General features: G+C 43.5%; 1 protein-coding gene across 4 annotated transcripts in view; it reads right to left on the reverse strand.

Annotated features, from left to right (window-relative positions):
• CERS3 (ceramide synthase 3) overlaps positions 1-15,500 on the reverse strand; it is a 42,950-nt gene that overhangs the window by 10,260 nt on the left and 17,190 nt on the right. For 2 of the 4 annotated variants that reach the window (XM_085588942.1, XM_085588941.1), the window contains exons 4-10: positions 15,038-15,156; positions 11,518-11,575; positions 10,610-10,660; positions 9,633-9,725; positions 8,807-8,935; positions 7,159-7,265; positions 5,713-5,869 (exon numbers count right to left, since the gene is read on the reverse strand). In XM_085588942.1, coding sequence (XP_085445068.1) covers positions 5,713-5,869; positions 7,159-7,265; positions 8,807-8,935; positions 9,633-9,725; positions 10,610-10,660; positions 11,518-11,575; positions 15,038-15,156 — 714 coding nt within the window. The remainder of the gene's footprint in view (positions 1-5,712; positions 5,870-7,158; positions 7,266-8,806; positions 8,936-9,632; positions 9,726-10,609; positions 10,661-11,517; positions 11,576-15,037; positions 15,157-15,500) is intronic. The other 2 variants (XM_085588944.1, XM_085588943.1) reach the window with 2 other exon arrangements.

Raw genomic sequence — 15,500 nt, forward strand, 5'->3', positions numbered from 1 at the left:
ACACAATGCCACTGAGCTGTGCCCATTCCTACCAGCTGAGAGCCTGGCCCTGCACCAGCCCTCGGGACTGGCCAGGCCAGGAAGCCTCAGGATTGCAGGGAGGCTCGGGTTGCTGTTCTTAGAGGCACTGGTCATCTGCAGCTCCTCCTGAAGTCAAACTCAGCGGCTTTGGAAAGAGCAGGGTTTTATTGCAGCACATCAGAGCTGTTTGTGGCCCAGCCAAAGGGAGCATCCACACCCCCCGTTTGTTGGACTCTGGCCTGGGGACTGAGGCTGCTCCTGCACAGTTTTGTGTGTGCATAGCAGGGCTGTGGAAGGGTACTTTGCCCCAGTGCTCCCACCCCAGCATACCTTCACCACCTATCTATTACAATCAAACGCTCACAATTTATTTTCTGTGGTTGCTCATTAGTTCATTCCTCCACAATGGTCATAACAGCCTTTAACCCAGGTTTTTGAAGCTTGACGTGATTTTTATATAATGTTCAAGTGAAAAATGTTGTGGGATTATGGACATTCTAAGCAGAGTTTATAAAAAAAAAAATTAAAATCCAAGAGAACATTGCTGCTGTTTTGAAACCTGAGAAGTATATTTTAGTGTGTGGTGCAACATACAATCCATTAAGCATATAGAACACACCACCCTAGAAGTCACTGCTCAGCTGCTGACCCTATTCAGAATCTGGAGTAAATGTAAAGATTTAAACAGAAATCTGCCTTTTAACTCCCAGTGCCGGGAAAACTGGTTGAGGCCCCAGAGACCAAAGAGTGATCTTGGACTGGCACAGTGGAGGAGAACTGGTGGCTTCTCCTCTTTCACAGGCTCTGTGGGGCTGCACACTTTGACAATGTCCGTGTCTGGGGGCAGCCTTGACTCCACATCCCTGGAAGGACAGGCCTGCAGGGCTCCTCAGCTCCTTGCCTACCACTGTAAATACCAACCAGCAAACCTCAAACTCCTCTATGCTCCTTCTGCCTGCCTCCCTCAGATTATTTTGGCAGCATCAAGTGAGACATGTAGCCAGGCTTTGGGTTTAACTAGATTACTGGAGCAGAATGGGAAATATGCAGATGAAAGAAAGTCATAACAGGAAGTAATTTCCCTTTACTAGGGCATGAGCCTCCACACTGCTGACCTGGCTGGCTACCTCCCATCTCCAGCCTGTTAAACAACTCATGTCCCCAGGGCAATCATTTTAACCAACTGGGAAGGCTCCCAGATTGACTGGTTTTCATGTCTAAGAGGGAAAGCTTCCATTTGGCCTATTTTGTTCCCCTAGTAAGCCATCCTCATGAGAAAATCTGCTATAAATAGTCATCTGTTGAGAACCAACAAATTCAACTTGTCCACAACCTGTTTTTCTTTAAAATGGAGAAAAAGCAACCCCTGCTAATCTAGTTCAATCTGTTTTATGTTTCCAACCCTCCACTGAGAGAGCTCAAACTCCAAAGCAGAACTGGCCCTTCCCAATCTAGAAGGGAAGAACAAAATATCCAGGAAAAGCTTTTCCACAACTTCCCGGTTCCAGTCATGAAAATGTAACTCACAAAATCATCATTATCCTTTAGAATATATTGCTCCTTTTGAAACAGCCACTTGGAACTAAGGCAAGTGCACCTCTAGGTCTGTTTTACCAGCACCCCAACAACCACTGGGCAGCACAGGCCTGACAAAACATGCAAGAAAACAAAATCTTACGTGCCACTAGGTTAGGAAATAAACCCTGTCCTCTGTTTAACTTCTGTAGTATGGCAATTTTCTGAAGGAAATGACTTCTCACTGAATGTGCTAATTCTCATTAAATTTCAATTTGTTTGATGCCAGCAGATCAAGCATAAGAAAAAAAAAATGTAAGAGGAAAAATGCTGCAGTAGAAAAATGATGGCTGGGAACAGCTGAAGTATCATAACAAGCACTTCACAGCTCTCATTTCAACCCAAAATAGTATTTTCTTATCATTTTCAGTTTCCCCTACTCTGTTTTTAGTCATTCTTTGAACACTAACTCACTGTTGCCTTGGGAATTTGGGCCAAATAAGGAATGAACAAACCATGGACAAGGATACGCCCAACCAGTCTTTAAAAAGCTCACCAAGTATGAAATGCCAAAGGAATATTGAACACGGACGGGTTTTTAAAGAGTGACAAGTCCAAAATCCTGATCTACAGCACTGCAGGGTCTTTTCTGCTTCAGGAAGAAGAAAGAACCACAGAGAATCCAAGAAAACTGCTGCTGCTGATTCATAAATAACAGCAGCCATTAGTGAGCAGCTCACTGCCTTCCTTGAAGGTGGTCTGATGGTGGCAAAACAATTACAAGAGCAGGAAAACTTATTCCTGGACACAGTAGAGTCTGTTAGAAACCTGCCATTACCCTCCACTGATGGACTTTGCATCAGCCCTGAGGTATCTGAGACATGTGGACATCATGCCCATTTCCTACAACTTACACATTTTTCAAGATTTAAAGCACCATAGTCTCAAAACCTTAACTCAGTGTGTAATGGTTTTAACATATATTTTACATCTTAATTTGCCATAATAATGTGGCTATAAGCTGCTGTCATTCACTCCCTTTTTCTGACCTTGGAAATAAAATGTTTAATCTCCACGGGATTTTCCTGGCGAGATGTTTTAAATCAGTGCATATGTACATACTTCTCTATATGCTTTTTCAATTTTCCTAAAATATTCTCATATGTGCAGACATGATGACTAGACATGTTTCAGTGGTGCTTGAAACTTGATACAAGTGGGTAATTTAACCATGTAATTGAACAATATTACAGAAACACACGGAGTTTCCTAGCAACAAAAGGCCTTGGACATCAAGATGGCAGCCAGCAGCTAACATTGCAATTGCCTGACCTAACTTGAAAAGAAATTACACTGAAGAATGTCCTCCTTCCTCTCAAAGCAGAACTGGTACCTGGCTACAGGTCTGACCTCGAAGGGCTTTGCTTACAGGCTTTACTCACACACAAGGTCACAAATGTCACATGAGAAAGAACATTTAGGGAACATTTCTATTTTCCAGAGGGAAGAATAATGGTTTTGAAAAAAAAATCTGAACCCTCAAGCTTACCCTTATGGAAAATAAAAACCTTCCTAATGTGAAGTAGCTGAGTAGCTGAGCTTGTGGATGGAGAACTGCCCGTTTTTAGGGCATTCCCAGAGCACCAAGAGAAAGGTGACACAAGTCCCCTGAGCCTGGAAGCCACCAGTCCCTGGGCCAGAGTCCCATGGCTGTGAAAACAGGACACAGAGGGATGGCAGATCATCTCCCTTCTTTCCTTCTCCCTCATTTTCAGCCGTCTCACTGCAGTATTTGGGAGGAGGAAAAATGCAAGATTTTCAGCCCAAGCTCTTTTTTGCTGAAGCCAGTCAGTTGGCTGAGCAGTCAACCCAGAGGGCTGAGGGCAGCTGTCCCCTCTATGGGTGCAAGGGGGAGGTGACAGCTGAGTTAAGAGTTTCTGACCAGCCACTCTCAATCCAAAGCCATCTGCTCCTCAGGGGCAAGAGGAAAGCATGGAAGAAGCCACCAACTCTCAAGGCTGCAGTGACCCCAAAACTCCAGAACTGAGGCACAAGAGGGCACTGAAAAAAATTCCTTACACCCTTCTTGCTCAGAACTTCCTTCAGTTAAACAACAGAACTCTATTCCCAGTTACACCATGACTTCATTTTTCCATCTGAAGTAGCTAACTGTTGCTTGAATAAAAATATCAAAAACTTGCTAAGTTTTCATTCAGAAAACAGCTAGTCTTGGGCAGAGAAACAAACCCCTTCTAACACCAGAATGATGGTCTACTGGTATTTCCCTAAAATAGCAGCAGCTATTTGTGTGCAGCTTGTCTGTAACAAAGATGTTGGTATAAAACCTCTCCTTGCCAACACCATTCTTTTCAACATTGCCTTTCCAGCTCTGGAGGCACTGGCTGCTTTCACAGCCAAGTTTGCCACTGCTATGGAAAACAGGCTGCACATGCAAGCCAGCTGAAGTCATCCAGACTGAAAAGGGCCCAGGCTGCTGCTGCTACCACTGTAAAAATGTTATTTGGAAACCATCTTCTCAGAGAGCTGTATAAGGAATCAAAAATCCATGGTAGGGATGCAGGCTTGGTGCTTTCCCATTTTTCAGCAGTGACGAACACAACAAAGCTCTTATCTCAAAATAAAACATTTCTGCCCCTTACAAAGGCACACAGGCAGGCAGGGCAGAGTGGCCTTATATAGCTGGCCTGGCAATGTCTGCTCACCACTTTATCTGAGCACCTTCTGGCACTGTGCTCTCAGAACCTCGGCCAGTGTGGATGGAGAGCTCTGCTAAGCCTTCCTCTTCCTCAGCTGGGAGGCAGAGGGGTGTCTCTCCATTCTTAGGAGGAGTTGTGCACAGGGAACAAGAACAGCACAGAGACAAGGCAAAAATCACAAAAAAAAACAAGTAGTAAAGCACTTTACACCTAGGCCAGAAATAATGCAGTAATTAGTCAAACAGAGGTAAATGACACACAAGAAATACGAGATTCTCAGTGTCTAAGGGAACATAAAAGCTTGTTTTAGAAGCAGAGCAACACAAACCATTTCCTCCACAGATTTGTCCCTTCTGTGCTGCTGTTTGCTGCCTTACAAAGGCTGAATTTGTAACTTCTAGGGCAGATGTTGGGTCCCTCTATGACACCCAGCTGTCTGTTTGCGTAAGATTTGATGGAATCCAAAAATCCAATAATTACAGGATGGTTCCTGTTAGCACTCAAACAACAATTAAACACAGGGAGAAAGGAATATTTCTATTTCCTTAAGATGTTTCACAGCATAAACTGCTTCAGACAAAAGGACAGTCAGTTTAATTAAGTTTTTGTTTCTTGAGCCACAGAAAAAATACCATTTTTCAAAAGCACAACTTAAATTTCATCTTAACTAGAAAAATATACTTGTCAGTACTTGTGCCAAATCTTAGAGACATTCTCCAGAGTCCTTCCATTCCCTTAAATATTTTTTGATAAATATTTTATCTACCCTGCACCTCACTGCACATTTCATGGCACAAGACCTTGTGAAAATGTCACTACTCCATGCAATCAAACAAGACATAAATGGCAGTTTTCTTCTGAGTTTTTTCCCATATGAGTTTTCTCTACAAGGTAAATGCAGATTAGGCAGCACCAGACTTGCACTGTTCCTCTGCTCCAGCTGAATATGACAATATTTCATTGAGTCATAATCTAATACCAGATATGCTTCATTTGGTTTTTGTGATCCAAAACCAATGCTCAAGTTTAGGTGACCTCAGACTTATGCAAATCTAAAGAAATTTAAATACTGCAGAAAAATTGTAGCCAAAGCTCTCGTCACTCACTTCTCCCCTTTTTTGGTAAGTTGCTACAAAGCCCAGTTACAAAAGATTGTTTTCACTCAGAACACAGGAATTTCTGAGGAGTTTAGACCATCTTAGCGCTTCAGGTTCTGAATAATTTCTGATTTACTATAGGTACAAAACATCAACTACAGGCAAAAACCCCAGTTCTAGCTGAAGTCTTTGTATTCCAGCCAAGCAAAGCACATTTGAACATCTCCATGCTTTGTAGATCCCTATCAGAAATGCTGACTTGAAAGCTCAGGACAACAATACAATTCCAATTAAATCTACATTGGAGGTATTGGCATCTGTTTGATACTTCACACATCTTTCTGAAGAAACAAATTTCTTACCTTTAGGAAAACGAACCTTTTCAAAATCTTGAAAATCAAGTAGCCCCAATATAAATGCAATCCTTGTAGGATTAATAGCATCCCATTGAATAAAAAATATGCTATGACAGGAGTTGTGGAGTAGTAGGTAGGCTGATAGAGTGTGGCACGAAGAATCCTAAAAAATAAAGATCATTGTTTGTTATGGTGCAGGATCTCTTCCTTATGTTATTTACACTTATTTCTAATCTCATATTCCAAGCTGATTAATATTAAAAAGCTCTGCAAAGATGGTAGATTAATTAACAAGCCCTGCCTTAACTAGATTATGCATATCTGTTGAAATACAGACTCCAGAGGACGAGAAATTCAAGTCTGGCATGGAAGTATTCTAAGGGAGGTTAGAAAAAGTCCCTGTTTTTCAGATCCTCATCTCTGTGTGGTCTAGATACTGTGCAACTCAGAGCTTGCCTGTGCCTTTTTTCAGTGCAAATTCTCTCTAATCTGAAATCCACACTCCAGAGAAAATTCTACAGGCTTTGCAACAGGGCCTTTGGTTAATTAACATATGTTTTGTCCATCTTCAGACTTCACTACTTCTATATTATTTGGGGCTTTTTGAGTCCCTTTAATCTCATCATATTTCACTTCCAAGCTCAAGAACTGAAGAACAAGAAACTCAGTGAAGCAAAATGATTGCAGATCACTTGTACAGTTAATTAAAAAACAACAATAAAGTAAAAGACATCAGCATTTCTGAAAGAAAATACTACAGGAAATTAAAGCCTTATGTTGATCAATGTTCAGAACTATTAATTTAACCAGCTTGAGTCTCTAAGGGTTTGTCCATGTGCAGGGAGGGGCAAATTAGAACTGTGAATGTGAAACACATTAAACACTTTTTAAAAGATAAACATGTTAAGCACCCATGTGGATACTCCAAAGCAGATTAAATCATAGCACTCCAAAGGCATGCAAGTATTTAGCAAGTTGAGATTTATTTGTGCTGACTTCATAAATTAATTGGTTCACCTAAACTTCTCTGAGTGCTCCTTATGTGAGTGAGGTGAGGCACTACCCAAGGACTGGGTAGGGGAAAGAAGGCTCTAAAAAAAATTAACTACAGTCATGTACTCTGACTTTGCAGCTACAGCAGAAGGGGTTGAATGAAAGGGAAAAGGATTTCTCTTAGTTAAGCCCCTTGAAAACGCAGGGGCTTGTAGCATTTAACTACTATTTACAAAACAAGTTACGTAACACATATGAGCTTTTATTTAGCTTCAAGAGGCTAATTTAAAATTTTTATGTAATAATTTTTTTAAAAGAGGCAGTTTTTGTCAATTTTCTCACTAGCAGAATTTTCAAGTCCAGTCCATTCCTTTCCCTTTTTCCATCACAACCAACACTAAACTTTCAGGGGGACTGGGAATGGAGTAAAAGCCTGTCACTGGATTAAATATTGCTTACCAGAAGGGGAACAGAATCATCCTGGTGATGAAGAATGCAATAGAGAAGATGATAAACAGCATGTTGCAGGTTTTTTCCCAGCGAGCATAATTAAACATTTTGGCTGCCTGCAGTAGATAAAAATCCCCAAATGTATTATAAATATTCTCTGAAATAAATTGTGTGTTCATAAATAAAGACTCATCTTCCACCTAAGCAGGAAGAGTATTTCCTTCCAGTTTGACATGTAAAGCAATCATTTTACTGACACCTAATAAAGCAGCATCAGACCAGATTCTTTGTTTATATTTCTATTTTTATCTTGAAGGAAAGGACTCTGCATCAAAGGCCTAAAGAACAGCTCTCAGACCAGAATATAAAGTGTCATGGAAACACAAAGTGCTCTTTAGAACAGAGCTAATTCCTTATTTTTCCACCACATTTCAAACAGACTGAATTCCAAGAGAAGCTGCTGCTACACCTGCACATTCAGGAGCAGCAGGGACCCTTTAAACACAGGTGTTCTGGGACATGCTGTTACTGACCCTCCCCAGGGCCCAATTCAGCTCCTGTCTTCTCCCTTCTGACAGCAGATCTCAGGGCTGTCTCTATGCCACTAATAAAGGCTGTCAGTGCTGCTTCTCCCCTAAATGAACTGTCCAGCTCCCCCTGCTCCATTAGGAACCACCCTGGGCAAAGTTTTCAAGAGGGAGCAAAGCTGCAGATACCAAGCCTAAGTTTTAAACAGCAGCTTCATTAACTTTTCTTTTCCTCCTCCTTTTGAGTGGTAGGGCTGCATTAAATTGTTCTGGTACTCAACTCCAGTTTCCACCCAAGTGTTGTCCTGCCAGTTGTCAGCTCAACTCTTTGTAAGGCCACAGAGTTAATTGGACCTAGGAGCAGTTCAGGATTAAAAGTAAACCAGCAAGAAAACCTGTTTAATCTGGACCAATCCCAAGTGCACAACCCCACAATTAGCTGCTCTGATATAGTAAGATAGAGTAACAGGAATAGAACTGGACAGTGACATGTAACTGCCTACAAGGGCTGCTTACACTGGCACTGCCACCAAAAAGGGTGATGAAACTGTGCCCTCAACCTGGTGTTAGAAACTCATGGTAATTCTAGTGAAGAAACACTGTGTTTGTCTTCCAAAAAGCCCAGAAGCCGCTCAGATCACAGTGCTCTGTGCAGAGTAGGACACTTCTTAAACACTTTCACTGGTATTTGGTGCAGAGAAGGGACTTTCCCTGCAGACAAGGATAAGAAATTTTCTTCTGCCAGAAAACAACTGATACAGGTTGGACTTGATGTCAGAGCTCTTTTCCAGCCTCAGTGATTCTGTGATGCTGTGGACAACCTGGTCTAATTTTATCAGTGAAAGAAGAATAACCCAGGGAGGCAGCTTTATTTCCAGTCACTGTTCCGTTCTGAGGAAATTCTCTTCTGCTCCTTTCTCACAATGGATTCTGTAACAAAGTATCAGCTTAAATTATCTAGAAGCACTTTTTTATTTTACAAGTTACAAATCTGCAAAGCTGTGTTCCTGTGGGGATAGGAAGGGATCATATGAATCTCGTGGCAAAAAGATTAAAATGTCACTGACACCAAAACAAAAAAACTCGGGACAGAAAAAAATCCCAAAAAACCAGCTGGATAGCAGGGTTACCTCGAGCCAGAAATCTGCAGTGTCGTGCACGAACATCACCAGAGTTCCAAGTCGCACGTAATTGCCACACCAAGAGCCGCTCATCAACCCGATGGCTGCCAGGTGATGAACGACGTGAGCCATAAAATCCTGCGAGGGACAGAAGCAAATCAAGGTGAAGTTGGTCACACAGAGCCCCCGAGGGTCCCTGGCTCGGCAGCCCCGGGGCTCCCGGGACCGTGCGGGTGGATGCCCGGGCAGCTCCCGGGGCCGTGCGGGTGGATGCCCGGGCAGCTCCCGGGGCCGTGCAGGATGGATGCCCGGGCAGCTCCCGGGGCCGTGCGGGTGGATGCCCGGGCAGCTCCCGGGGCCGTGCGGGATGGATGCCCGAGCAGCCGGGGCCGTGCGGGATGGATGCCCGGGCAGCCGGGGCCGTGCGGGGTGGATGCCCGGGCAGCTCCCGGAGGTGTGCGGGTGGATGCCCGGGCAGCTCCCGGGGGTGTGCGGGGTGGATGCCCGGGCAGCCGGGGCCGTGCGGGTGGATGCCCGGGCAGCTCCCGGGGGTGTGCGGGGTGGATGCCCGGGCAGCCGGGGCCGTGCGGGATGGATGCCCGGGCAGATCCCGGAGGTGTGCGGGTGGATGCCCGGGCAGCCGGGGCCGTGCGGGATGGATGCCCGGGCAGCCGGGGCCGTGCGGGATGGATGCCCGGGCAGCCGGGGCCGTGCGGGATGCCCGGCGCGGGCTGAGGCTGCCCTCAAGCGGCCCCAGGCGCGGCTGCTCCTCGCAAACGCCTTTTCCCCGCTCACGGGGCTGAGGTTCGAGCTACGAACAGGCACAGGCACTTGCCTTCCGCTTGATGTCAATCCCAAGGGTAAATATGAGAGACCAGTAAAACCCGATCTCCACCATGTAGTACCAGTACTGGGATGGCAGCAAGGTCTGTGATGAGGAAAAACACAGTTAACTCTGAGAATAGGAAAAAGGAAATGTCAAGTTGAGATTACTTCTTTTTTCCTTTCCTGACTTCTGCTCCTTGGGTGAGTCTTGCTTAAAAAATTAAGCTAAATTAAATTCCTGTCCTGGGCTTCATTAAGAAGGATGTTCTGAGAGCCAAGTATGTTAACCTTTGCTCAGCCCAAACTCTCAATTCCCACAGTTCCTCCCCCACCTCTGGATTTTAACATGCTTTTTCTCCATGTTTCTGTCACAAAACTACATGCAGAGTCCTTCTGCATTTAATTACAAACAACTGCAAATAAACCCCCTCTGCTTTGGTGAACAATTAACACAATAAGCTGAAACATCAGTTATTTATGCTAAAATCCTATGGATCTGCCATAGGGAAAACAGAGCTGGGCTGCTCCCTTGGGTCAATACATTTCCCAGGTGTGTACCAGGAGCTGGGAAGACTCAGCTGGGGGGCAGGATTATTTGTATTCCTGGCTCCTGCCTAGGACTGGAATAAGAAGGCAGTGGCATGGGGCAGAGTTATTGAAATAAGAGTGCCTTGAAGCACCATGGGGCCTGGAGCAGTGCAGGGATTCTGCACCAATTTTGGGAACATTGATAACATCTCCAGTGAGATGTTATTCCTGGTATCCCGGGGTGGGTGCTGGAAGGGGAAGTAACAGCACAGGCAGATCCCAGGGAAGTCCTGCAGCAGTTGGCAGGCAGCCACTTCCCAAAAAAAGGCAGGAGGCTTTGGTGCCACACCTCTTTAGGTGGTGCCCGTGTGGAGGGAAAAGGCTGCTGCAGATTGCCCCTTCCAATGGGGAAATACCTGGAATGCCTGGAGGCCACTGGCCCGATGCCCAAAAGCTCACCTGAAACGGATAACCAACCCACGTCTGCCATATGTCGTAAAACCAGGGTTTCTGGGGAAGACACCTCAGTCAGACACTGCTCAGTTCAGCAACAATTATCACCTTAACTCAAAATCTTCACCACTTAAAATCTCTCTAAGTGGAGCAAACTGAGAAGCTGTAATCTTGATAACTGTTCTCCACCAATTTCTAAAGGGAACTTACATCTCAGATTTATTATATTGTTCCCAGCTTTTTGGCTTCTTTTCAGGACACCTGAAACCTTCCAGTTCACAATTTCATCATCCAAAGCAGTGGGCGTGTGTTTTATTACTGCAATTACTCAAGATATGTTGCCACAGTGACTCAATTTGCTGTGTTTACCAGTCACACAGAGCAGTGGATGAGGATGATAAGCAGTGTTTGGGGAGAAGGGCCAGATGAGCAGAGACACGCCGGGATCTGTTCCGCTGCTCCGGGGAAGCATTAATGACACCCCAGGCAGGGCTCACGGAGTTACAAGCACCAATCTCTGTTATTCCCAACTTCTGACTCAGCAGCAACACCTCAATAAATAGCTGTGACCACCAAAAGTCCTGCCAAAAAAGGTTTATGGTGCCCTCTGAGGAAACCATGGCCATGTGATGCATTTGTAGGTGTTAACAAGGCAGGTTGTAAAACCATCTGCGTGACTTCTTCAAGCTTGCCTTAAAAATACTGATTACTCATAAATTCCTTTATCATAGAAGGTCTAAAGCTAAATAAAAAATTAAATCTCAGTGCCTATTGCAGCTCATCATCCAGATCACATACAGCAAAGATCTGGTCCTACAGAGCCATTGAAACCACAGTCTTTCAATGGGATTCAAGAAAATCTAGAAATTATTTTGTTAAAAATAGAGTATCAATCTTTCAAAAAGTTAACTTACATCATACAGAAATATAAATCCAACAATGGAGGATGTCAGATAGAATGAAAATCGCCAGCTGCAAAATTGAAATGAAAAAATAGGAACAAACCATTATATTTTGTAAAGATATTGTTCTGGCCAGAATTACTGTAAATCATTGTGTATCACAGACAATCTTCACATAAACGTGGCCTCACACTCAATGTTAAGGATTACCACATATTAACTGTATTTGAATTATTAATACTTAAATATTTAAGGTTTGATTCACTACTAAATAAGGAAATTCTTTTACATTATCACAACACAGATATTTTAATTGTCATGATAGCAGTAATTTTCCAGCCAGGCTTGAACTGATCAAGAGAATGACCACAGCAAGTGTAATAAATCCTCTAAAAATTAATGTTTGAGAACACAAACCTTTTCCTGGGTTCATTCACTTCATCTCTCTCAACACCAATTGCTGACAATAAGGGAGCTTTATGAATTATTAGCATCTACTGGGTTAGTTTACATCTTGCTACAAGGTCTCAATTAACTATAACCTCATCTTCGACTGGCTGTGCCAGAATTTAGCCTGATCTAAGCTTTTTGGGGATTAAATGGATATCCAGCAAGGCAGATAAACCTTCCAGCTTTGCACCATCAGCCTGCTAAGTCAGCAAAGGGACAAAGCTCTTGAGCATCTCGGTGAACTGTGCTGCTGCTTTTAGGTGTCAGGGCAGGATGCTGACATGGAGCCAGCAGTCGGCTCCTGGTGACTCTGGAGCCTGTGTGGGAGGCATTGTCCCTAGGACTGGGTGTGGCTGCAGCCTCAGCCCAAGCATTCCCACTCCCACCTCTACAGGTGATGGAAAACTTCCCTCCCACTCTTCCCCTCGGCTGGAAGAAGCCTGACCTTTCCCCTAAGCAGCTCTGCAAGTCCAGTAGGAAAACAGTGCAGGACTGGACATGCAAAGAGAGGCTGGGACAGGGACAGGCACATGGCCCCAGACCTGCTGAGAACTTGTTCTACAAAGAGAGGTATCCCAGAGGAGAGCAGCAGGCAGCCTCCAGACAGCCCAAACCCACTGAAAAGGAGAAAGCACCACAAGAACACTGTAGCAACGGATTGAGAGATGTAGAAAATGAGATTGGGGTCTTTGGCAAGTGTTAATGAAGTACCCAAAGAGAGGAGGAGAATATGTGTGGTAAAGCAGCCCCTACTTTCTGAGCCCCACATCCCTGGAGCTTGATATTCCAGTAGAAAGAATGAGATTTTCAAAGGCCGAAACAGTGTTTTATGAGAAAAACAACTAACAAAAATGGGGGCCTGGAATATTAGAGGTGAGACAGAAGAAAGTGTCTCACACCTGAGAAAGAAGTCAGGAAAATACTTACAAAATTTCCACTTGATACCCATGTGATAAACAACTGTTTTTTCTTCTCAACTTTAAACTATCTTTCCTCAGATGACTTGAAAATAACACTACACAACAAGCACTGCATGAAGAGGAAAAGCACAGAGGACATGGTGGAAATGCCACAGTGGAAACCACAAGTAATACCTGGCTCAGAGTTAACCAAGGGATGCTGGAAAACACAGCACTGTGGCATGGGACAGACTTTACACAGCAGCTGCTTCTGCCCTCATGCCTCCCATTCCAAACGAGGTGTGAGTGGGCCAGTGGATATGGCAGGACTGATTCTGTGTTGGTTGTAAAGTGCAAGTGGGGTTTTCTAATCAGGTTCAAAGCACAGAGCACCTACAAGACTGTGCCATTAGTCCCCAGCCCTACAAATACTTATTGAATGCATTTGGTAATAAACAGCATTTGAGATGAACTCATTCTATGTGCAAGGCTGCCAGAGCACTGCCTCATTTTGTATTTAGCCAAGCTTCTTTATGAATTTGGTGAATAAAACCTACAGTAAAACTCATCCAAATTCACCAAATTTTACTCAAGTGCCTTTTAAACTCTGATCCTGGCCACCAGAGAGAGCACTGAACAACAGCTATGCAAGAGGATTTTCCGGTTTAACTTCAGGAATCTTTTCTCTTGAACTGAATGTAATAAAAAAGAACTTTGTAGGGGAAATTAAGGGCTGGTAAGTCTTACAAGGCAGTAAAGGTTTCATGCAAAGGACTTTCCAAACCCCAGAGTTGCTTAACTGGGAGCACTAATAGCCTAAGTATGGTTTAGATCTGGCTCATCAGATTTTCCTTGTGATTCAGAAAAAAAGATCCTGGAGATTGCAGACTTTAAAAAAAATTCATAACACTCATAACACTGACTACTAGAGTAGAATAACTCTGTGCATCATTTTTTTGCCTAGAGAATTATATTCAATTAAATTCACTGACAAAGAGCAGACCAAGGTTCACAAAATTGCACAAGAGAAACCTGTTTGCTTCATTCTCACTCAAGCTGCCAAGCAAGTTGGAATTTCAGTCTTTAGCTGTGTGTTACTAGAGACAGGCACGCATGGCAGGCAGGTCTTTTAGCAATAGCAGGAAATCTTATTGTCACTTGTGAAACCAAATCAACTGATCCCCAAAACAACAGCAGACATAAACCATGTCAGGAGAGTTTACTCAGCTCAGACTACAAAGAGACACACCTCTGTCTATCATCTGGATTTATGTCTGACAGAGGACACCACTACATCATCATCACATTGATAACACTGGAAATTATCTTGATAAAGGACTCACTTTGAGCTCTGTGCTGTACTTTTAACCCTCATTCCTTAAGCTGATCTACAGTTACAGAGGTTCAATATTATAATCAGGTGAAGTTTTGGCAATGTAATTATGCTGATGAAAAGCCATACACAGAGCATTTGAAAGTGCTTTACACTGGTACAGTTAATGTCAGTACCCAAAAGGGATGAGCTGTGCCCATTTGGGGATTTGCAATTTGTGTGAGATTTTAGATCACACTCAAAGTGTTTAGGTATGAGGAAGTTCTCACACATAAGTGAAAAATCATATGCAGGAGGTTTTGAAACTTGTTACATATTCATTACTATCACTCAAAGCTGCTCACTGGCCCACTCTCAGCAGTGAGTTTGAGCTCCTGTTTCACACAGTATCCCATGATCAAGCTCTGGCACCTGTCCTTCAGTCTGGATTCACAATTCCTGCTCTTGAACTGACTTTGGTATACATGACAGCATCCCAAAATGATAGCATGGGTACAAACATACACCAGGGTAAGCATTGCTGCTCCCCTATGATTACTAGCAGACAGGAAAATATTTTCCTATTCTCTGCATGTTTTCATCTTAGAGCCTACAAATCCATTATTCCAAAGAGAAGAAAACCGTAAAATATTTTAAGGTGTGGTTTGTTTTTTTTCCCCCCAGGAGAAACATTTAACCTAAACTTTTAACCATCATTTGGAGAAACACTACTAAATCCTTTCAACTTGTTTGTGCATTCAGAAACCAAAACCCTCATCAGGCAGACCCAGCCTTGTGGGAAGGGGGGACCTCAATCATTTTTTTCCAGAAGAGTAAAGCAATGATAAGCAAAAGCATTGTCTTTCCTTACAAAGCTTCCTGGAATTTCTGGAGCACTGTTGGGATCTCCAGGTTTCGCCGTCTCCTGAACCATTTCTCCACCAAATGGACGGTGCAGTTGCACTTTTTGGCAAGGCCTTTGATCTCTGACTGCAAGAAATGGAACAGTGTTAACAGCAGATGCACTCCAATGTCATTTTCATTTATTTTGTAGCTCACAGAGCAGCTTCCCACTGTTGCAAGGTCTTAATTTAAAAATATTACCAATATTAAATATGCATGGGAGGGTATTTTTGAGTAATGCTCACAGAAACCCTGGATTTTTATTTATACAAATAAAACAGGCACAAACTGAACAGATCTACAAACTGTTCTATTGTGGTCACTTCTGATTGTTTCAGAGGTGTAACTTTTACTATTAGATGAGAGCTTAGGTTGGAGGTGAAAGTGCCATATTTGAACAGATGTGGACATAGCACCCAATATCTTACCTA

This window comes from Lonchura striata, chromosome 10, assembly GCF_050655825.1.
Source record: "Lonchura striata isolate lonStrDom1 chromosome 10, ASM5065582v1, whole genome shotgun sequence".
NCBI lineage: Eukaryota > Metazoa > Chordata > Aves > Passeriformes > Estrildidae > Lonchura > Lonchura striata.